Raw genomic sequence first — 22,831 nt, 5'->3', positions numbered from 1 at the left:
TGCAGGGACACCAGGACTGAGACCTCTGCCCAGGATGCCATACACAGGGCCTCACCTGTGAGAATGATGTTGGGGATACTGCTGTGGCTGGGATAGCCAAGCTGCTGTGTGTCTGGCAGGCTCCCGTGGCTGCCTGTCAGGCCCATCATGGCTGCCTGTGAGTAGTTGAGTGTAGAGCCCGGGCTGTAAAGACTGCTGGAGCTGATGGCGGTCTCCAACATGTTGAACTGCTCCAGCTGGGAGGGGACACAGGGTGTGAGGCTGGCCACTGAGCACTGCTGCTGTGGGAAGGCCTGCCTGAGGCCTCTTGGACCACCTCCTCTACAGGATGCCTAGAGCTGTGCTCAGCTCCACCCTCAGGGGCTGCCCACACAAGTCCCTCTGCCCTGATTGCTCCTAACCCACATGGGCCTGCCCCCATACACACCCTCAGGGCTTGCTGATGGATGGACAAATGGATGGATGGATGGATGGATGGATGGATGGATGGATGGGTGAGTGACCAGCTCCAGGCAGCAGCCAATCCCTCCTGTGCCCACACGCCTGATCCTGACCTCCACACAAAGCTAACTTGACCTCCCACAAACCCACATGCATGGCCCACGCTGAGTGCCACTGTGACAGCCACCGCCTGCCCCTGCTGGCGTTCACTGCCACACCAGGTGCATATGCCAGTGATTGCAAAGGCAGTCACATGCTCCACTGCCTAGAGACAGGAGGGGCCAGGAGCAGAGCTCACACCCGAGGGCAGGCAGGGTCTGGGCGAGCGTTTGCTGGGGGCGTTGTGGCCCAGGCACCCGCTCACCTGGTGGGACAAAGCATTGGCCTGCCTGGCCGCCATCTGCTGCTCATAGTACGAGTCCCCAAACACGCTGCCCAGGGTAGAAGAATGCTGCAGATAGAAGAAAGGCCTGCTGTTGTCATGATACCCACCACCAGGTGGGGGCACCTCCCACAGGCTGGTTGAGCCCACAGGGAGGCCCCTGAGACCTACTAGAGGATGCACAAGACAAGTGAGGCTGATGACAGCTATTCCAGGGCACCCACACAGAGCTGGCGCCCCCCCTCCATCTCAGGATGACTGCTGCTTTCTACTGCCTGCTCCAGGCAGGGGGGGCTCTACACCTTGACATTTCCGAAAGCACCATCCCCATCTCCTTTCCTTGAGCCCAGACAGAAGGGAGTGGGTGACATGGGGATCAGGAACCCCACCTGACAAGTCCCAGAGGAAAGCATGTAACTGGGGCCAAGGCACGAGGTTCCCTAAATATTCAGAATGGGATGAGCACTTGGTGAGCTTTGTCAGGCCCCTGAGGAGACATGGGACAGGTTAGCAGGCCACACACATGTGGACAGGACAGGCACAGAGCAAACACAGGACTAGCACTCGGAAAGCCCCCCCCCCACCTGTTGGCTCCTGGCAGCCTGCCCTCGAGAGCCATGGGCCCATTGGCGGGGATGCAGCCTCATTTCTGCTTGTTTAAGGCTGGCCAGGAAAGGGAAGTGGGGGCTGCTCCTGGGAGAGAAGCAGTGGGCCAGGACCTCAAAGGCGGTAGAGACAGCGGAAAGAGCTTGGAGCCCCTGCCCATTCTGGAGATACTGCCAGGGATGGTGGGTTGGAGCCAGGCAGGATGTGGGAGAGGAGAGGGATGGCTGTACCCAAAACACCAGGCCTGGAGAAATATATCCCCAGCCTGGACCCCAAGTGTCTCTTCTGCAGGACAGGGTAACCCATGGAAGCTGTTGCACCATGGCCATTCCCAGGTGTCTCAAGTGATGTGTGTGTCTGGCATGCATCCTCTCAAATGTCTCCACAGACCAAAGGCCCTAGAATCCTCCCTCTGAGTTCCCTGTTCTAGAAAGGTCCCTACATGCTCTGACAATGGCCAAGGCTTGAGTCTCAGGCTTCCATCCCAGACAGGGGTTGGCCACAACCCCACTGGCTGCTCTGGGTGGTCAACGGGCTGAGAGCAGAAAGGGACAGATGGCTACCCTGGTAGGTAGGGAGCCTCCTGGAGACGAATGTTGTATTCAAACACCAGGGAAGAGTTAAAAATTACCAGTGTCAGGTTTTAAAAAGGGGGCTGAGGGTTTTGGCTGGGTTTGCCCATGAAGGTGGCACGTTTGTTCTGGGGGACCTATTCCTTTCCCCATGCCCTTGGCCCCAGAGAGGCCAAGCATGCAGAGGGGGCCCCAAGCCACAGTTTCTCTTGTGAGGAGACCATGAGAGTGCCAGAAACTGAAGAGGGAGGCAACACAGGAGACACAATCCCTGCTGCCTGAGGCCCAGTATGTCTGCTCAAGGCCAGGTGGCATTCCTGTTGTCCTGTGTGTCCAGGAAAGATGCTGTCTGGGTCAGGGAGACACAGGCCCTCGGGGCTGGTAATTGTGTCCTGGAGGACCCAACCTGCAGAGGGAAGTCAGGTCTGCCCTCTGCCCAGCACTCTTTGCCTCTGAACAGCCCCTTGCCCCTTTGGTCAGACAGCCTGATAGCCCCGTCCTCACACCTGGAATGAGCAGTCTACATCCCTCCACAGATGGACCAACACACAGACGGGTTTGACATGACAGGAAAACGCTCTCTGCCTGGGATGAACCACTTTGGTTCAGGCAAATCTCTCCTGAAAGAAATCTACTTAATCCTTTAACTCCTATCTTGCTTCAAATTAGAGGGATGCTACTCAAGTACTGGCCCTAGGCAGGGCTGCCCATTGGGACAGGCACCACCTGCTGTCTCCCCTGCCAGGATCAGCTTCTCCAGCCCATTGTATCCCACGGCACCACTTGATGAGACCGTTCTGGAAGCCATGAGCACTCAGAGCCAGCATGCATGAACGGAGAGCATGTGGACATCAGGCTGAGCCCCAGCCTGTCCCAAGATTATTGCCATTTTCCCTGCGTGCCTACAAAGCAGGAGGCTGCACCCTGATAGTCTCAGCAGCATGCCTAGTGGCCATGAGTGGTGGAGGAAGACCTGGGGAGAGCCCCTCCTATAGAAGATGGAGCCTCAAGACCCTCCTGAACAAGATGCCTACTGTCCCAACACACAGGACTGGGTTTGGGGTGAACATCTGAGAGCTGGGCAGATGGGGAGAAGGGAGCCTAATGTCTTTCCTGCCAGGTCTTGTCTGGAGGGGAAGCTCTACTCCTTGCTCTATGCAGAAAAGAGAATCCTATCTCCCCTTGGCTGAGAATAAGGCCTCAGGGCCTGGGGCACTTTAGGGATCCCTAGAGGTTTCTCAACTTGGTGATATTTTAGTGACTGAGAGGCAGGATCCTGGAGAGACTTCACTGAGAGTGAGATCTTTCAGACAGAGGTGTCAGCTTTTCAGGCACCCCTTCTCCTCTGATGGAACATTACAGATGGAATGTGGCTATGGCTGAGCCAGGCTGAGGGGAACCCTGAGGAACCTGGACAGACTGTGTGCATGTTAGAAATTAGGGACGAATTGTGCCGGGTATAGGAGGGGAACCTGCATCTGACAGGTATGGTCAAGCCCTGCCTGTTGCCTGTTGCCTAGGGTCTAGGGTCAGCCTCCGTCTCATCTGTGGAAGGAGGACAAGGACCTGACAGGCTACAGTGCTATTCAGAGAAGCTTCCTGGGGGACACACCTTCCTATGGGGTATAGGTGAGGGGAGGGGGCTGAGTAGTGACCCCACTACAGCTAGCTGTCACCCCAGTGGTGCTCCAAAGCAATGGGAGCACCCCCTACTTTCGGAAGTCTCAAGGTGCCAGGCCTCAGGCCAGACACAGGTAGGGGCACGTGAACAGGATGTTGGATGCCATGTTTGAGCCACACTTGGGGCTGTCCCCAGCCACTGGATGAGGAGCCGAGGTGTGGTTGACTCTGAGATCTTGTATGTGCCCTGATTGGGGATCAAACCCACAACCTTGGTGTATTGGGACAGTGCTCTAACCAGCTGAGCTACCTGGCCAGGGCCAACACTGAGTTCTTTAACAGGATGAGCCCACCTACCACCCCAGGTGGGGCTGTGCACAGACCAGAGGAGCAGCAGAAACAAGGAGCAGCGGGAACGAGGGGCAGCACCTTCTCCTCCCAGCCCCATGGAGCAGACGAGATGGGATGAAGTGAGGCATGAGGCACAGATGGCAGGCAAGGGCACAGGGAGACAAGGTGAGCTGGGGCATGGGCTGGCGGCATCCCTTACTTGTGGGGAGCTCCCAGGGGAGAAGCCTTGATTGGAGACAGGTGAGGTGGGAGACTGGTTGGCTGGGGAGCCGGCACTAGTGCGGTACTGCTGCAGAGCCGGGGCCTGTGACAACAAACAGGTCAGTACACAGAGGCCCCAGCCTGGCTCCCAGCTGAGCCTCCCATAGACTCGCATCCCTCAGTGAGCAGAGGACCTGGGGCCAGAGCTCTGGGCCTCATAGGGACCTGCCTCCAAACCCAGCTCCCAGGTATGGGGGGCTAGAGTCAGAGAACCTAGAACTGAGCCTCATGAATTGCCCAGAAAGGCTATAGGGGAGTAAGGGTTGGGTCCACCTTGATTCAGCAGGCTTCAAAGCACCCACACTACATACATGTGCACACAGCCACACACATGCACACTCACAATACACAGGCAGAGATGGCCTATGGCTGAGCAGGCAGGCGCTGCTTTTTGCTCCTGACTCTGGATGGATTCCTTGCTCTCTCAGCCCTGAGTCTGCACTGGCATGTCTGCCCACCTCAAGGTGGTGGCACTGACAACAGGGCTCCCAGCACTGAGAAGTCACCATTACTGGCATGGCTTAGGACAACCCTGATGGTGTCATGCTATCCAGAGATCTCAGAGGGCTGGTGACCTCCTTGTTCAAAGGCAGAGGACCCTGGCTTCTCACCAGGCCCTGGCTTCTCACCACAGATGAGAAAGGCTGGACCAGGATCTGGATTTAAACCCTGCCTGACCTCTTTGAGCCTGCTGTTCACTGAGGCTGGACAGCTGGCCCAAGGCCCCATAAGTGTTTGGTCTCCCCCATTTTCTCAGTGAACTGCTCTGAGCAGTTTGAGGGGGGGTTGAGCCTGGGTGAGGCATGGTAGCTCAATTACCAGGGTGTGGGTGGCACCACTGTGGTCACTTGAAGGCCAGAAAAATATCCAGAGAGATGTTCTCGCCTGGGAGAGTCTGCAGAAACTCTGAAGGAGGCTCCCTGTGCCTCAAGGGAGCCAGCAGTCCCTGGAGGGTGCCAGGAGAGACTCCCTGATCTGGGAGCCTAGGGAGGAGCTGCGTGCGCACCTAGCCCGAACAACCATACTCCCAATGTCCACCCAGCTTCAAAGCCAGGCCCCACTGCAGGAGGGTGTTAGGGAACTGGGTGCCCAGGTCAGCCCCAGCAACAGAGCTGCCCCCACACCTGCTATGTTAATGCCAAAGGAAAGGCTTCGGCACCTTCCTGTGTGTGGGGGGGTGTCTGCCCACTATGGGTTGAAGCAGCTTGGAAATGTGGGTTTCTACTGTTAGGTCACTGCCTGCCCACCTGCTTGGTGGGGGTGTTCTTTGCAGAGCACATGATGTTCTGAAGGCATTTATCCCGTGGCTGGTAGCTGAGGGCCGAATGGGGAGGGCTCACTGTGTTCCAAACATGGGTCTCAATTTCTCTGGATGTGGCCAAAGGTAGCAATGATGACCCCCTTCCCACCAGGGTAACCAGGGTCAAAGTTTGAACAATCAGGAAGCTTTGGTGTTGCAGAGGTAAAAACCTAGCACTCGTTACCCTGAGCCCAGCCCAGACAGGGTGCACAATGGTATGAGCTGTAGCCCCTGGATTGGGCAGAGGGTTCCATGGTTTGAGCCACAGCCCTTTTGACCCAGTCCAGGAAAGCTGATTCCATGGTCTGAGCTATAGCCTCCTGGTCCCATCCTATAACTGAGCTGCAGCCCCAGCCCAGGCAGGGGGGTCCCAGCGTCTGAGCTGAAGCCTCCAGCTCAGGCACTGTGCTGCATCCCTTCCTCCTGTCCAAGTTTACCTCTGTCCCTCTAGCTCCCAGATGCCCTTTCCCCAGGCTCTGAGAGCTGTGCTCTCCCTGTCTATAGGAAAGCCCCTTTTATGGATGGCAAGGGCCATAGAGAACGGCTTGGCAGCCAGACTTGGGTAGCCCATCTTAGGTAAAGTTTGGGACACTGACCCCTGCTTGTGTCTGTTTCCCCATGTGTACACAGGCTGACATCCTTGGCTTGAGAATTCCAGGCAGAAACTCCATTGGGTGTCCAGCCCCCAGCAGTGTCTGCTTCAGCCCCAAACCCTGGCAAGCTGGTCTCCAAGTGGAGCCTGGGGATGGCTGCAGACAAAGCTGAGCATCCAATGGAGCCTCCCACAGCCCCAGGCTCCTCCTGCATGACCCCAGAGCCAGGACCCGATGACCCCGTCCCGGGCTTACCGAGGTGATGTCGATTCCCATCGGTGTCTGGCCTGGGTTGTCTGGGGGGGACTGGGGGAGAGAGGACGGTACCGTGACTGCGAGTGGGGGCAGCTGGGGCCCCCGAGTCAGACTGGTGCTTGGCATCAGGGGGCTGCCTGGGGGGAGGCTGATGGGCACCTGTGGAGGTGGCGGGGGTGGCTGCTGCTGGGATGCAGGCGGCGGGGGTGGTGGGGGCTGGGGTTGTGGTGGAGTCGACTGCTGGGAGCCAGCCTGGGTGAAGAAGGCATAGGGCAGCTGCTGCTCCAGAGACAGGGCATCCATGGCCACGGCCTGCGGGAAGAGGAGGACATCAGGCTCAGGCATCAGCAGTGGGAGCCAGGCCACTAGCACTTGGTTCCCAAGGAGCCCCACAGCCTGGCAAGCTCAGCAATAATGTGATAAACAAAGGGACATCCACACCCTGGACCAGGGAAGCCCAGGCCTAGAGGGACCTCACCCAGGGCCATGGAGGGTGAGGTTGCAGCTGGAAAGGACCTGGGCATTTAATTCAGCTGGCTGCACCCTACACCCAACCAGCCTTTCTTTCACCCTCATCACACACCAAGAGGTGGGCACAACCTTCTGTACTCATGCAGGCTCAGGAAGTTCTGGCTTCTCTGAGCTGAAGTTTCCCCACTGCAGGCAGGCACCAGGTATCACACTACAGTAGCCTAGAGGGTGGCCAGCACCGAGCCCCCTGGGGGAGGGGAAGGGACTTCTCACCACCAGCCTGCAGTCTGGTCTACCTGGAGAGGGTGTGGGTCATGAAGGCCCTGGTGTAGCTACTAGGTAATGACCAGCTCAAGCCTTTTTAGAGTTGGAAAGAGGAAAATAAGCAGAGGAAGTTTTCAATGGTCATGAGTCTAGGACAGGCAGGACTCCTGCCCTGTGATGGAGGCAGTGCATTCCTGGGAGCTTAACAGATGCCTAATCTCTAATAAGTACTTTCCAGAAAGAGAAAGCTAGCCTAAGAGACTGGGGGTGGGGAAAAGGGGCAGGGGTCATAGATGGATAGAGTGATGACACAGCTGCCAGAAAAACCACCATGGCTCTGTCTGGATCCTGATCTGAACAAGACCACTGTATAAGCAGACACGGAGGGGAACCATATCCAGAATGGGCATCGAAATGTGTGAAGGAATGACTTTAATTTTCTTATAAGTGGATGATGCCATTGAGGTTATGTTAAAAAAACACAAAGAGCAAAAATGTTGTCAGGGATTTTAAAAAACACAGACAAGCCATGGTTGGTGTGGCTCAGTTGGTTGAACGTCATCCCATGCACTGAGGGATCATGGGTTCGGTTCCTGATCAGGGCACACACCAGGGTTACAGGCTCTATCCCCAGTGGGGTAGCCTCTGGGGTTGGCCAATTGATATTTCTTTCTTGCATTGATGTTTCTCTCTATCTCTCCTCTAAAACTCAGTGAAAACATATTTTTAAAAAATAGACAAAACGGACCAATTCCTAAAAACACATAAACTACCCAAACGGACTGAAGAATAGAAAATCTGAGGGAATCTATATCAAGTAAGGAGGTTGAATTAGTAATCAAAAACCTCCCAGTGAAGACAAAAGCTCAGATCTGGGTGGCTTCACTCATGACTTTACCAAACATTTAAAGAATTAACACCAATGCTCAAACTCTTCCAAAAAACAGAAGAGGAGGGAACACTTCCTGACTCGTTCTATTGCCTCAACTGACAAAATAAACAAAAGAAGAATCAAATTACTGAAATCAGAAACAAAAGTGGGAACATTACTACCAACTTTATAGAAATAAAAGGATTATGAACAATAGTACACCAGTTCACTGTGTGAGCTAGATGAAACAGACCAATTCCTAGACACACACGGCTACCAAAAAAACAGATGAAGCAAAATTACATTAAATTGGGGGGGGAGAAACTCTCTAAAATTCTATTTTGGAAATTTCAACTAGATCCTAAAGAAGAGAAAGTACTGTGCCCCATTCACACAGCAAGAGCCAATGTCGGACCTGCCTGTGATGGCACAGGGGACTCCAGGCCACTAATGCATTCCCCATATGTTTGAAAGTTGACAAAAAGCCAAAAATGCTGAGCTGTTTCTAAGGTCCCCTGGAAGGAGAAGGAGGCCTCCCAGAGAGGCAGAGCTGGGCCACCCCCCACCCCACTGTGCCCTCAAACCTGAGTGATGGGTGACAGCGGGGAGAGGGTGGGTGACACCTGCTGGGCCTGCTGCCGCCGTGCCTCCGAACTCAGGGACAGTGGACTGACACCAGCTGGACGGTGCTGCGGTGAGGAGCCTGGAGTGCTCATCGCTGGAAGGAAGGGGGGGGGGATATGACTCCAGCCTCCAAAGGGCTACTCACACACCCACAGTCACTGCTGGGGACAGCTCAATCGCTCAGATAGAAGTCACTGGGCATGTCCTGATGGTTAAACCCAGGGTACCCCCTCCAAGGTCCTGATACTCTGACTTTGGGGACCCCAGCTCTGTGTGGTCTATATTCTTCCAGAATCCCTTGATGACAAACACTCTCCATACTGATACTGCCATCCCTTCAGAAGGGGTGTGTCCTGCAGGCCCTGCCAGGCAGCACTTCCCTGCCTCTGGGCTGCTACATAATTGCCCCTAGATGGAAATGTGACCAGACTGATCCAATGAGAGCCTGACCCAGGACTTTTGATGGAAATCTAAGAGAGGCTGAAGGGGTGTGTGTGTGTGTGTAGGGGGGGCATCCTGTGGCTGGAAGGGAAAGGATCAACTGAAGAATGAGGTGGGAGAGGCAGCACCTGAGTCCTGGATACAGCTACACTGGCACTTCCCCTCTTTGGCAATCAATCTTTTTTCCTAAACTGGCTTGGGTTTTGATTAGCTTCAAGCAAGTCAGTCCTGCCTAACACTGTAGTTTCCTACTGACCTTCATGCCCTCCTTACTCTCATTTGATGTACATGTCCCTTCCCATAACTGATCCTTCTTCCAGATCTCCTTTCAGCCCTGGACCTGTGTAACTGGCAGCCACTCCATCCCCCATCTCTCACTTCCACCCCCAACCTGTGTATTTTTCATGCTGGAACGTCAGCCCAGCCGGGATGCCTAAGCTAGAAACTCAGTAACTCTTAACTTCTTCCAAAACCCACATTCCTGATGGAGCTCCTGCCAGGGACTCTACATTGACCTTCCCCTCCCCTTGACCCCCTCACCCAGCAATCCGATCCCTGGATACAACTGTTGTGAAGGAGCTGAGTGAGGTCAAATTCAGTGTAGCAGCAGTTGGGGCCTGTTAGGTTATCCTGGGGCACTGTGCCAAGCCCCCTGATGCCAGGGGGAGCCCTGGGGACCTGGCCTGACCACCCAGACTGTTTCCTTGTCCTTGAGATGGAGATGATACCAGCCACCCTTGCCAGTTAACTGTGAGGCTTTAACGAGTTGTGAGCAAGCTCTAGGGAGTCAAGGCCAGTGAAGGTGCCTAACACAGGGGAGCCAGGTCCACCCTGCCAAGGGCACCAGGTTAACCTTGTTACAGAAGGTAAGATGACAGGTTCACAAGCCAGTGGGAATGCACCCAGTGCACACTGAGGGAGATGATGAGCAGCCTTTTCTCTGCCCAGGGCAGCTGCTTGCTGTGTCATCCATGTGAGGGCCAGCTCACACCTGCACTTCCCCTTGATGCCCTGGTGGCTCTCTTGGCTGAGCACTGTGGGGGACCTGGAGCTATTGACTGCTCCCAAAGCAGGGCCTGGGGATCCAATTTCTGCACAGACCTTGGGATCCAGAATCAGGCTGCTATGGACACAGTGACATCAAGGGAGGCAGGGTCAAGAGGCCTGGGCAGGAGTCCAGGAAACACCTGCTCAGAGCGCACTCAGAATGGGTACCCTGGGCGGTTCCCTCATCTTCTCTGAGAGTCCACCACTTCATATGTCCAGCAGGCTGAGGAACACGTGACATCCAGAAAGAGATGTCAGTGTTCAGTAAGCAGCAGAGTCAAATGCCAGGAGAGGAATAGTGGGGGCAACAGGGGCAGGTAGGCCTGTGGCAAACTGGAGCACTCTGGCCCATCTTGAAGCACAGGATCTTGACCCACTACTGCTAGGCCTTCTGATTCAAGAGAAGTCAGAAATCCAGATTTTTACATGCATTCTCCTGATGTTTAAGTGTCTATTCAAAGCATGACACACACACTCGTGGGCCAGACAAAATACACCACTGGGCTGGATTTGGCACTTGGGCTACCAGCCTCTAACATCTGCCCTGAATACAAAGGTGATTTTGAATCCTCTGCTGGACTGCAGAGTAAGCTCCTGGCCTCACATAGGGGCCAGGAGGGCAGATGAATGCCTTACTGTTGAATTCCTTTTGGCAACCTGGATCACCTTTGGGAAAAGGAGTGGGGCCAGCTGGAAGGGAAATCTGGGCAGGCAGGGAGAGCTGCCAGAGGAGGATGAGCCAGGTAGTAGGGGCCGGTCCCAAGACACATAAGCCCTGAGTGCAGGGGCAGCCAGGCACAGAGCAGTGCCAGGAAGGAGGACCTGGGCCTGTTGTCCTCCTGGGTCCCAACAGACAGCCAGGGAACTGACTTCAGCAAATGTGGAAGGGGACAAAAGGGGCTGCTGTCTCCCCTGATGAGAAGGCCTCTTCCTCCTCTTGGGCTCATGTTTTGACTGGTGAGTGAGCTGAGGGGGGGCAGGTAGGGACAATCTCCACATGTGCCAGAGGCCAAGGCTCAACTTGACTTAAAACGCACCCGGAAAGAAAAGCCCCTGCCAGGCAAGCCGCTGGAGCAGCAGGTTTGAAAATCCAACACATGTTAGACATCACTGGCAGATACTGGAACCAGGTGGCGGGGGTCTGGCCCCAGCCCCCAGAGTCCCCTCCCACCAGCAGCCTGACCCAGGGTCTGCCGCTTTCACATGTGCTTGTTTTCCTGTGCTTGTTTAGTCTCTGCTCAAGTCAGAAGTGCACAGTTCCTGGCAGGCGCTGGGGGGCTGCTAAGAACCCTCGGGTGGAGGAGGTAGTCCTCTGGAGGGAGTGATGCTCAGGAGGCCACACCCAGAAGTGGGGAAAAATGGGGCCAGGAAACAGCAGTGTCAACACAGCCAGGAAAAGTGGGGGCAGGGGGGACCAGGGGGCTGTAGCCCCAGAACCAACCTTGCAATATCTACCTTTGCACAGGCCAATGCTTGCACTGTTGCCCACTCGTCTCTAGGGGCCATGAGTCTCGGGCTTCCCTGAATCTGCTCATTTATCTTTGGGATTTCCCTGGTGTGTGTGTGTGGGGGGGGGCGGGCGGGCACGGCTGGGTTGGTGCCCTCTGCTCAGTAGCTAAGCCTGGTGGGCATAGGGCCAGGGGTGTGGAAGAAAACGCAACCTCAACATCGTCAGGCCAGAGTCCCATTCTTCTCTTCATTGTCTGGCCTCCACCCCCTTATCTAAAAGCGTAGGAACATGGCACTGTTCACACACCTCACGTTCCCAGGCCCTGTGAGCACCAGAGACAGGACTGACTCTCCTCCACTCCTCACATCAACCTGGCTCTCAGGCCAGTCAATTTCCCCCACAAATCTCTCTTCAGTGTCTGATGGGGCCCTGCCTTGGTCCAGGTGCTGCCTCCCCCTCTGACAGCCTGTTCTCCATGAGCAGTCAGAGCACTTGCAGCAAACATGACTTTGTGTATGTGATTATCTCAAAAAATGCTGCATGGCGCTGCCCACCTGATGAACAGGTGAATGCTGGCCATTCCGTGGTCCCTGTGCAGGACGAAGGGAACACAATGTAGTGCTCTCACTGACCACCAAGTCCTAATTCCTGTACGCTCACAGAAGGGGCCCCCTTGGCCCCTCCTGTCCACTCCACTACTGGGGTGGCTGGGGATACCCTATCTCCTCTCTGAATGCAAACCCACACATTCCACAGTCAACTCAGTGCAGGAGTCACAGTGAGGTTGCAGCAGAGTGAGGCTCAGCCCAGGAGACAGGTGAGAACAAAGTAGTAACTCAGGGTGAGTAGAGAAAAGCAGAAAAGCAAGGCTGTGTAAGAGACCAGGTAGAGGGTATGGGCAGAGGCCAGGAGGCCTCACTATGGGAAGGAGGTGTGAGCAGAGATGAAGAAGGTGAGGGGCCCCTTGCCATCTATGGGAAGAGGACCATGGGGGAGGAACAGCATATGCAAAGGCGCCAAGGTGAGCTCATCAGCTGGAGATGAGAGGTGTAGGGGGTGGGAGATGAGGGGCTATGCAAGGCCCTGAGCAGAGAAGGACCATGAGCTGACAGCTGTTCTGGGTGGAGAAGAGGCTGGGACTACGAAGGGGAATGGCAGCAGGTAGAGGCTGTGCAGGGTGAGTAGTGTCCTGATTGTGGGGCTAATAGGACATGCCAATCAGTCAAGGTGGGCAAGAGGACGGAGGAATTGAGGAGGATAGCTCCAGGTTCCTGGCCTGTGCTGCAGGGGGATAGTGCCACAGGTCCCTAGGAGGAACAGGGCTGGGGTGGTGCCAGAAGACATTGAGATGAACAAAGGCCCCAAGGGTCCTCCCTGAAGACATGGCCAGGGAGAAATGAATGTGGATCCTGGGGAGGGGGTCAGGCTAGAGTGTCCCAAGTAGGCATCCACAGTCAGCTGTGGGTGGGAAGAAAGGGAAAGCCTGGCCAACCCCATTCTCTGAAGACCCCAGCATCCCTCAGAACCACTGTCCCATCCCTGGAGGCACCATGAGCCTTCCCAATGCAGGGCCTTTGCCCAGGCTGTGCCCTCTGTCTGAATGCCATTCCCCTTGGGGTAGCCTAGTAACATTAAGCCCCCATGCTGGGCTCTGCTCCCACCCTATGCCCAGCATTTTGGAAGTGACCCTGCTCAGTCATCACAAACACACAAACACACGTGCCATCCTTGCTAGACAGTGAGCTCTGCTAGGGAAGCAAGCGTCCTCATCCTCCAGGCCTTACCCTGGCCAGTGCCTCCAATGCCCAGATGCGTCAGGTTGGCAGTGAGGTTGCCGGTGCTGCTGGAACTGCTGAGCGCCGGGAAAGTGGGTTCCTCGGGGTCCAGCGGGGTTGGAAGTGGGGAGGGGAAGTGGATGTTGGTCAGGTCGGGCAGGGAACCCCCAGTGTTGTGGGTGGCGGGAATCAGGGCTGTAGTGTTTTCCTGGTCAGCGGATGGAAAGATGCTGGGAAAAGGCCAGACAGGGGAATTGAGCTCTTGGACTGCGGCTGCCGGTTCTCCCCCAGAAGCTGTAGTGGCAGTGGGAGGGGGCTTGCAAAAAAAACCCCAAAAACTAGCAGGTGCAAAATGACATCCTGCTATCAGATGCTGTCATGCTTAAGAAACAACCATCAGCCCACACCTCCAATGGGACCTTAGGAACAGCCTACCCCTGCAGGGAAGAGCATGGGATGAGGGTCCTCCTGGTGCCAGGGGGCAGAGAGTATCTAAGGGGTGGAGCACCTCCCAGGGCAAGCCCTGCTGGATAGCCACCAGTAAGTAGCTCAGCATCCCTCTTGTCTGGACTTGCAGCCTTGTGAGCAGCTGGGAACTGGGGGGAGGTGAGGCTGCCCAAGTAGCTCTTGGGGGCCATAGGCATGCAGGAAAGTCCCACTGTGACTTACTTGATTCCAGGGACCTCGCAGGACTTGGGCCTGGACCCTGTCTAAAAGAGAAGACAGCAGAGGCTGAGCAGCCTCCTCATAGCATGGCTGATCCCCTCAAGAGGGCTAAGGCGATGCTCAAGGAGAAGCAAGCTTTTGGGATCCCAGGGAGTACCACAGATGAAAAGCATCCCCACAGGATTGGGGGGGGGGGCTGCCTCAGACATGCCCAGGAGCCAACCAAGAGTTAAGTGGAGAGGGTCTCCCTATGGCCCCTCCTGGCTTCACTGTATCTGCCTGGTAAGGTGGCACAGTCCAGAGGTGATGTGGTGCCTTGTCAGAGATGGTGTTCAGGGGGATCGTGTTGTCTGTTCTTCATATCTTAACCCCTCAGGGCTGTGCCACAGCTGTCGGCCACCAGCTTTGTAGCAGGCCTACTGAAAACCTAGGTAGCTGAGGATAACCCCTCATATATTCCTGGATCAGGGTAAGGAGGAGGAAGGTCACCAGAGCAGAGACTGCCTCTGCTCAGCATCTGTCTGTCTACTCCCAGAAAGGACATCATGTGGGGAAGCCTGGACTGGCTGCCCTGAACACAGAGGCTGCCCCTCTGCCCCTAACTGACTGGCCCTCCTGTGGTGCCTAGAGCTGTGACTCCCATGGGGACCCCAGCATTCCATCACTTGAGGACTGGAACTCTGGCAACCCTGCAGGCTGGCCTGGGAGAAGGGGTCCCAGGGAAACCCTACTGGCAATAAGACCCTGGTTTTTCCTCTGTAAGCTAGAGGCATTATCACCACTGGAGATCTGCAGGCTCCAGGCCAGCCCTAGACTCTTGTTCAAGGACAAAGCAGGGAACTCTCTTCCTATGGCAGCAGACATGATAGGACAAAGCTTGTGTGCTGACAGGGGCTCCGCTTTGTCACGTTCCCAAATTCCTGTCTGCCTCTGAGGCCCTCAGGTAGACATTCCTGCTGATGTGTTCTTTAGGGATTATCAAACAAGAAGGTGGACCCACTGGGGAGGGCTGGGCCAGCTTGCATACACACCCAGTGAGGAGCGAATGCCTCACTGGCAGTGACTGGGCCACTCAGGGGGGCATGTGACCAGCAGGCCTTGAGCCTCTATAGGGAACTGGGTGGAAGGGGTTTCTACTTGGCCACAGGCTCCTTAATTCTGGGAGTAAACATTCTCTTTATTACCAGATTTTTGTAAAGCAACTTGACAATGACTTTCTAAAGAATCTTTTCAAAAACATTCCACATAAACAGTATTAAGAATTCACCCAGCCCAGCCGGGTGTGGCTCAGCGGTTGAGCATCGACCTAGGATCCAGGAGATCGGGGTTCAATTCCCGGTCAGGGCACATACCCGGGTTGCGGGCTGCAGCCAATCATTGATGTTTCTATCTCTCTCTCTCCCTCTCCTTTCCTCTCTCTGAAATCAATAAAGATATATTAAAAAAAAAAAAAAAAAAAGAATTCACCCAGCCTTGGCCGATGTGGCTCAGTGGTTACAGTGTTGGCCTGCGCACCAAAGGGTTTCAGGTTTGATTCCTGGCCCTAGTCGGGGTGTATTTGGGAGGCAACCAATCAATGTGTCTCTCAGATTGATGTTTCTGTTTCTCTCTCTCTCTCTCTCTTTCTCTCTCTCTGTCCCTCCCTCCCTTCTACTCTCTCTAAAAAACAATGGAAATGGAAAAATATCCTCAGGTGAGGATTAACCAAAAAAAAAAAAAAAAAAGGAATTCACCTACTGTCTCCAACCCACCCCAAACAAATTCAACAAAATCCCTGTACTGACATCCTCACAGAGGCACACATCACTTCGTACAGTAGTTAAAAGAAGTCTCGCCAGGATGCTGGGCTCTGCCACCCTCTTTTCACTCCCAGGATGTCAGGGCGTTTCCCCAACACTAGCCATCTTCTCTTCCTTTATCGCAGCACCACATTCAGGTATAGGTAGGGACCCTGATGTCCTTGTGTCATCCTTGTGCAGGGGCCATACTAATCCCTGTATCGTCCAATTTTAGCATGTGTGCTGTGGAAGCAAGCACGGGTTTTATTTAATTCTTTACATGCTTTTTACCAGTGTAACAGGCCTGCATTCATGCTAAATCAGTTTACTTGAGTGGTTAAATCTGAGTGAGGGTTTTACTTCAGGGAGGATAAAGTTTCCTCAATGTGTTGTTTCATCATCTTTGTCTGCCTGTGCTTATAAAAAGATCAAAAAAGAAATCACTTAGAAAAGCCCAGAGGCTCTTACCTTCTTGGTGTCCCATGCTTGCTTGGAAAGGTTCTTGTCTGTCTCTGACGTGGTCTCCTCCATTCCCGGGACTGTTAGTAGTAAGACTGCAGTGAGGTGTGGGGAGAATGAGAGTCAAAAAAGGAATCTCTGTAGCTGCCTGGTGGTACCAGGAGGGCACTTCCCTGACATACAGTCACAACAGTGATAGTAGTATAACTGCCCCAATAGTGACTTCTGGAGATTGTACTAAAGTACAAAATGGGTTTCATTAAAACGAAACAAAACAAAAATCTAAAAAAAAGAATAACCCGGCTGGGTGTGGCCTAGTGGTTGAGCATCAACCTAGGATCCAGGAGATCGCAGTTCGATTCCCGGTCAGGGCACATGCCCAGGTTGTGGGCTTGATCCCCAGATGGGTGCATGCAGGAGGCAGCCAATCAGTGACTCTCATCGTTGATGTTTCTATCTCTCTCTCCCTCTTCCTTCCTCTCTCTGAAATCAATAAAGATATATTTTTAAATAAATAAATAAGTCAGAGAACTTGTGACTTAAGCTCTAGAGCTAAGGACATGCATCAATTCAGCCTCCCTATGGGACTGACTTGGGCCTCAGAGGCCTTGGGCTACAGAGAACAGCTGAGAACTTCTCCCCATCTCCTGTGAGTGGCCAGTGCCCTGTGGACACCTGCCTCTCCCTCTTGGGCCATCATCACAGTGTCATATGGCTCAATGTCAGCTGGGTTGGGTAGATCCACCATGGTAGCTATGGACCCATGAGTTAGTCGAAATGCCAACCAGCCCTAGAGTAGGGAAGGAAGGGAAGAGAGGAGGAGGGGAGGGAAATTCTGAGAGACTGGATGGGCATCATTTGAGGCCATGAAACCAGATGTGCCTAAAGGTCCCTTTCCTTGAACTTTTTGTAACAGTGAGATTAAACATTTTCTTGATGAGACCCAATTTATTCATGCCTGTTGAAGGTTCAGTTTTGCACTGGCAATAGAGCCATAATTAACAGTTAGATGGGTCAATTTCTCCTTCTTGAAACCTGGAAGGGCCAGACTAGGAGGTGGGAGGGCAGCCAGACTAACCTGTGACCCCCTCACTGTTTGGGCCCCTCCTGGAGAAATGAGGACAGGTAACATGTCTCCTTTTCCCCACCTAAAGGCCAACTGGACTCTGAGGTGCCAGGGGTTCCAGGCTTGCAGCTCTCTTCCACAGTCACAGAGTCCCACCTATCTCAAAAGCCCACATTTCTTGGGAGACTCACCAGGGAGACCACCTCAGAACTGCCCCCCAGACAGGAAACAGGAGGGAAGCGCCAGGCACCATGTCCTCATCACCTCTGAACATTCAGAATCTTGGCTTTTATTATGAAGATAGTTCCTTCTGCAATCTCGCCTTCACTGCCTGATGAGCTAGGGTCCCAGAAAGATGGAGTACAAAGAGAGCCAGCCCCCCAAGGGGTAACATTCTGGTGGACAATCCTCCTGTCAGTACAATCTCCCTGGTGTTTACACACTTGCACAGTGAACTGCTAACAAAAAGCAATAAGGATTTGGGCTTTAACTGTACGTGATTCTCTGGTTTCAGTGTCTTGGGACAGATAGGCCCCTATGGGGTTTCCTGGGGCTGGCCTCACAGAATTGCGCTCCCCTCTCTGGATGACAATGCCCCAGTTTTTAAGATGGCAGATGCCCTCCTGGAAGGTCCTAGTGATGCTGCCCATGCCCAACTCTGAGGAGGGGCTGGGGGCCTGGGCAGATCTGCCCCGCCACAGAGCTATGTACATGGCCCAGTTGGAGAGGAGGCTCTGAGCAAGAGCTGGGAAAGAACCAGCTTCTTTCCCACCCACCAAGGCCAGAATGAGCCCAGAGGCTGTGGACCATGAGGGTTCTGAGCAGCACAGCCAGGATATGGTCTAGTATGGGACAAACTATATCTGAAGCTGAACATCCAGCTTTGGTCTGCTTGGTCATGAGCTGATAACTGTCCCTTTTGCTTGAGCTTGCTGCCTCCTACGTTTGAAAGAAACACACAAGGCCCCCAGGCTGAGTGGCCATGCTGAACCCATGAACAGAAGGCAATGGGTATTTACAAGCGCTGTTTTCTCTGGCTAGAAAACTCATACACACTCTTCAAAACCCAACTCAAACAGCACCATCTTTGAAGTTTACCTGAGCCCCTCCCTTTGTCCCATAGCACCCAGAGTCTTCCTTCGCAGGTCTGTCCACCCATGACCTATGACCTCTGGGAGCACAGGGACTACCACTGGCCTTGCCTGACCTGAGGAAAGATGCCAGGTGCCTGGCCCATACCTCTTTTCTGGTGTGCGTCCTGGGACCCTCCCGTAAAGGGCTCTGGCTGGGTGGGCGTCATTGTGCTCTGATGCAGGGCAGAGTCAGAATTGGTCCTGGAGAGAAGAGAGACAGTGAGCCTGGGCCCTAAGGGTGATGAAGGGGGACAGTCCTGGCCCCACTTGATCCAGGACACACCTGATAGGACAGGGGGCAGTTGTAGGTCTTTTTTGTGGACTCTTGCACCTGAGCATAATTCTCAAAAGAACCACAGGAGTGGCAGTGACCATGGTTTTCATTTGCAAAGCCTGTTTGCAGCCCGGCTGGGCACAGCTCAAGGGTTGAGCATCGACCTAGGATGAAGGAGATTGCGGTTCAATTCCTAGTCAGGGCACATGCCTGGGTTGCAGTCTTGATCCTCAGTTGGGGGCGTGCAAGAGGCAGCTGATCAGTGATGACGTCTCATCACTAATGTTTCTCTCTCCCCCTCTCCCTTTCTCTGAGATCAATAAAATATATATATTTTTAAAAAGCCTGTTTACAGCAGAGATGTTCTCTGTCCTAACCTGCCCCTGTCTGTCCCCACCCCCTGTGCATTTCTCAGCTTTAGGGAAAGGACAGAGCCTTCATGCTGAAATCTTCTGGAGAGGAGGTCCAATGGTCCCACAATGGGCAACCCCACCCTCTGGGATACTCACTTACGAACCAGGTATGATGGACAGGAAGAGTAGGCAGTGACATAAGGCTCAGAGAAGGCCCCAGAAAGAATGCAGCCCCTGGGGGGAGGAGGTTATGAGGGAATGGCATGTGTGTGGGGGGGGGAGAGGTCTTGTCCCATTCAGCCCAAATGCTGCCAGGAGTTCCACACTCTGCCCCAGGGACAAGGGCAATCTGCCCCCAGCTACAGGTGCCTGGAAGGAGGGATTCCAGAACATCCCTCAGCTGCCCAGGACACTATGGGAACACAAGGGTAGCTGGGTGGACATGTAAAGGACAGATCTATCAGCACTGCTGGCAATACAGGGATGGGAATAAGAGATGCATGCACTCAATGGGGACATCCCAGACACTGAGAATGGCATGGAAAAACTTAGTTAAGGGAGAAGAGCAGGTTACAAAGGATCAGCCAGTCTCAGACCCCAAGGCCAGGTAAGCAGTGAGGAACCAATCAGGGTCCTAGCCCCACCACCAGCTGTGTGTCTTTGAGCAAGAATTCTGACCTATGTTCACTTCAATAGGGATGATAACACCCATTCTATAATGCTCTGTATTTTTTTTTTTTTATTGATTTCAGAGAGAGGAAGGGAGAGGGAGAGAGAGAAACATCAATGATGAGATTCACTGATTGGCTGCCTCCTGCATGCCTCCTACTGTGGATTGAGCCCACAACCCAGGCATGTGTCTTGACCGGGAATCAAACTGTGACCTCCTGGTTCATAGGTTGATGCTCAACCACTGAGCCACACCAGCCAGGCTCTGTATGTTTTATATCAGTTAATGTATGTGACCGATGAATAAAGCCTGATATATGATAAGTGCTTGGCGGGAATTTAATTATGTTATTGAATTAAATATATTACATGTTGTATTATATACATATATATTTTTAAGTTTGCTTACTTTTGGTCTTTTACTGAAATCTCATACACACATACACATTTTCTGTGTGTGGTAAAGTATGCATAATATAAAATTTACCTTTTTAATCATTTTTTTCATAGTTTAATTTTTTTTAATTTATTGATTTTGAGAGCAAGCAAGAGGAAGGGGAGGGGAGAGAAACATCAATTTGTTGTCCCACCCATCTATGCATTCACTGGTTGATTCTTGCATGTGCCCTGACTGGCGATCAAACCTACAATCTTGGCATATCAGGCGGATGCTCTAACCAACTGAGCTACCCGGCCAGAGCCTTAACCATTTTTAAGTGTATACTTCTATGGCATTAAATGTATTCACACTGGTGTGCAGCATCACCTGTATTATTGTAGGTATATATACTTATTATTTTAGACCTTTCTAGATGATGGCATTATGGGTGTTTTTTCCTCCTCTAGGTATATTTATTTATTCTCCTAATCTTCTAGCAATAAATGTATAATACTTTTATAATCACATTTGCATGACTGTTTAGCAATGTGGGAAACCACAACATTAAATCCAGGGGGAAAAGCAAGCTACAACACTGAATATCCAATATAATCCCAACTTTGCTTAAAAAAGAAAAATAGAGCTGATTTCTACAAACTCCTGGATGCTTCTTAGTTTTGTCATTTTAAAGTGACTACTACTGGTTTTTCCAAGCACAACCAGAATGAAAGTTTGGTTTTGTTTTCAACAAGAGGGCTGGGAGGCTGGCTCCAGATCACTGACCTTCTCCAGCTGGTATCCGAGGGTGGCGAGAGGTACACAGTACCATAGGGGCAGCTGTCCGCTTGAGAGTGCGTTAAGGGGACTGTGCTGTTGACTAAGGCCCCACCCTAGCCCCAAAAACCTGGTGGCCAGGCTACTGGGAACTTGCAAACAGCTGGGGCTACAGGGCAGGAAAGGGGGGGGGCCCCTTCTTTCCTGGCTGCAAGTGGCCCCAGGGGTGGCCCTATCCACCTAGCACTCAGCACTCACCCCCTGCAAGTGCACGTGTGGGTTGCACCCCTTCCAAGAGGGGCCTCAGCTGTGAAACCGGGGCCCACAGGGGCGGCATGGAGTCTAGTTCAGATGACCCAGGTCATGACTCTTAATTCTGGACTGATGGGCGGATCCCAGGGCCTGAGGGCTCCGTCTGGGGCCCAGCTGGTTGGGCTCCCCCAGCCACGGAAATGAGAACCAGGAAAGAACAGGCTTCTCTGTTCTAGGAAGCAGGGGCCCCAGAGCAGCACTCAGACTCTGGGGTGGGTGGGGCTGGCTGGCTGAGCACCAAGGGGTGGCTGAGGTGGGGGGGGGAACTCCTGCCGATCTCTCTGCTTGGCTGAGGTGCAGATGGGAGTTCTGTGTTTTCAGATGGAGTCTCCCTCAGATCTGTCTGGGTCTAGCTCGGACCCTCTCAGTCACACTGCCTTGGCTGCTCTGTCCTCTACGTCACCCTGAGAGGGGTCCACCAACATGGCCTTGATGTGTGGTCACCCTGTTCACAGCCTTCCTGGGTTCCACTGCCTAGCTAGGCGTCCAAGTGCAATGTGATTCAGTGTCACCTTCCCCAACTCTCACCTCCCCCAACTCTCACCTCCGGCTGCATGCTCCAGCGGCCACTTCTGCATCCTTGTTCCTGTGTCCCTCAGTCCCCACCTAGCGAAAGGCTCTTCAGCTTGCCTCATTGCCTCCTCTGGGAAGTCCACTGGAGCCACCCTGATCCATCCCCAGAGCTGGTAGCTCCATTAGTTAGACAAACTCAGGGTCCTGCAGTCACCAACAAGGCCCTGCCCCTCTGCCCAAGTCCTCTGGGAAAAGGATATCTGCCGTCCATGTTTGTCCACCGACAGAGGCCGGCGGTGTGGGGAGCCGAGCCGGCCGCGCTCCCGGTATACTCTGTCCACCAGCCCATGGTGCCGGGTAGTCCGGCTGGTGTCCAGGCCTGAGGACTGGAAGGGTGTCTAGGGGAGGGGAGAGGGAGAGGAAATGGAAAAAAAATGAGAGAAATCCAAAATGGTTATCAGCTGTGGCCTGACCCCAGGATTTGACCTCAGGGCCTCCCACTCCTGAGACAACCTTGGCCACCATGAGGCAACCTGAACCAGTTTCCTCCTTTGACCAGCTCCCGGCCTCCTAACACTGCAGGGTTGGGGGTGAGCTGAGGACCCTGGGCACCAGGGCGGCAGGCGTGCAGTGCAGCCGGCATGCACAGGCCAGGCAGAGCGGCACAAGCTCGGGACCAGTGCCGGCCAGGGTGCCAGGGGTGCAGACGGCCTGAGCACTCCCCTACCCTGACCCCTCCACCCCCACCCTCAGCCTCACCAGGTGCAGATGGCCTCCACCTTCTCTCTCGGGCCTGGCTGGCCTACTCTTCCCACCTACGTCATCTCTGGAAGGGCTGCCAAGAGACAGCCCAAGGCTTCTAGCCGAGGATGTCAAGGGCCACCTGGCCAAGTGCTGGCTCCCTGGGGGCTGATTGTTGAGCCTGGGGTCAGCCTTGCCTGAGACTCAGCCCCTAGTATATCCTGGCAACACCATAAGCCAAGTGCAGGCACTTTCTGGGGCCCTGGTCTACGACTTGGCAGGATAGGGCTTCTTCCAGCACCTGAGGCTGGCATGAGGTCCCTGGCCAGGCCCTGCTCCCTCTCCCACCTCCATGCCCCTGGCCCCCCCAGGAGCCTCTCTCTGCCATCC

The 22,831-nt window shown here is 53.9% G+C and overlaps 1 protein-coding gene across 11 annotated transcripts in view; it reads right to left on the bottom strand.

Moving 5' to 3' along the window:
* The window catches only part of CRTC1 (CREB regulated transcription coactivator 1), a 97,971-nt gene that overhangs the window by 6,181 nt on the left and 68,959 nt on the right, over positions 1–22,831 (bottom strand). For 5 of the 11 annotated variants that reach the window (XM_081134903.1, XM_081134906.1, XM_081134902.1 and 2 more), the window contains exons 3-13: positions 21,961–22,098; positions 20,885–20,946; positions 18,533–18,627; positions 16,237–16,322; positions 13,994–14,034; positions 13,334–13,554; positions 8,572–8,705; positions 6,382–6,693; positions 4,172–4,276; positions 806–892; positions 56–236 (exon numbers count right to left, since the gene is read on the bottom strand). In XM_081134903.1, coding sequence (XP_080991029.1) covers positions 56–236; positions 806–892; positions 4,172–4,276; positions 6,382–6,693; positions 8,572–8,705; positions 13,334–13,554; positions 13,994–14,034; positions 16,237–16,322; positions 18,533–18,593 — 1,228 coding nt within the window. In that variant the 5' untranslated portion in view covers positions 18,594–18,627; positions 20,885–20,946; positions 21,961–22,098. Of the gene's footprint in view, positions 1–55; positions 237–805; positions 893–4,171; positions 4,277–6,381; positions 6,694–8,571; positions 8,706–13,333; positions 13,555–13,993; positions 14,035–16,236; positions 16,323–18,532; positions 18,628–20,884; positions 20,947–21,731; positions 21,816–21,960; positions 22,099–22,831 lie in introns of those variants that run through there. The other 6 variants (XM_081134907.1, XM_081134909.1, XM_081134910.1 and 3 more) reach the window with 5 other exon arrangements.

The sequence above is a fragment of the Miniopterus schreibersii genome, assembly GCF_964146895.1.
Source record: "Miniopterus schreibersii genome assembly, chromosome: 4".
In the NCBI taxonomy this organism is placed as follows: domain Eukaryota; kingdom Metazoa; phylum Chordata; class Mammalia; order Chiroptera; family Miniopteridae; genus Miniopterus; species Miniopterus schreibersii.
The sequence above is the reverse complement of the archived record's forward strand: the minus strand, read 5'-3'. Positions and strand labels throughout refer to the sequence as shown.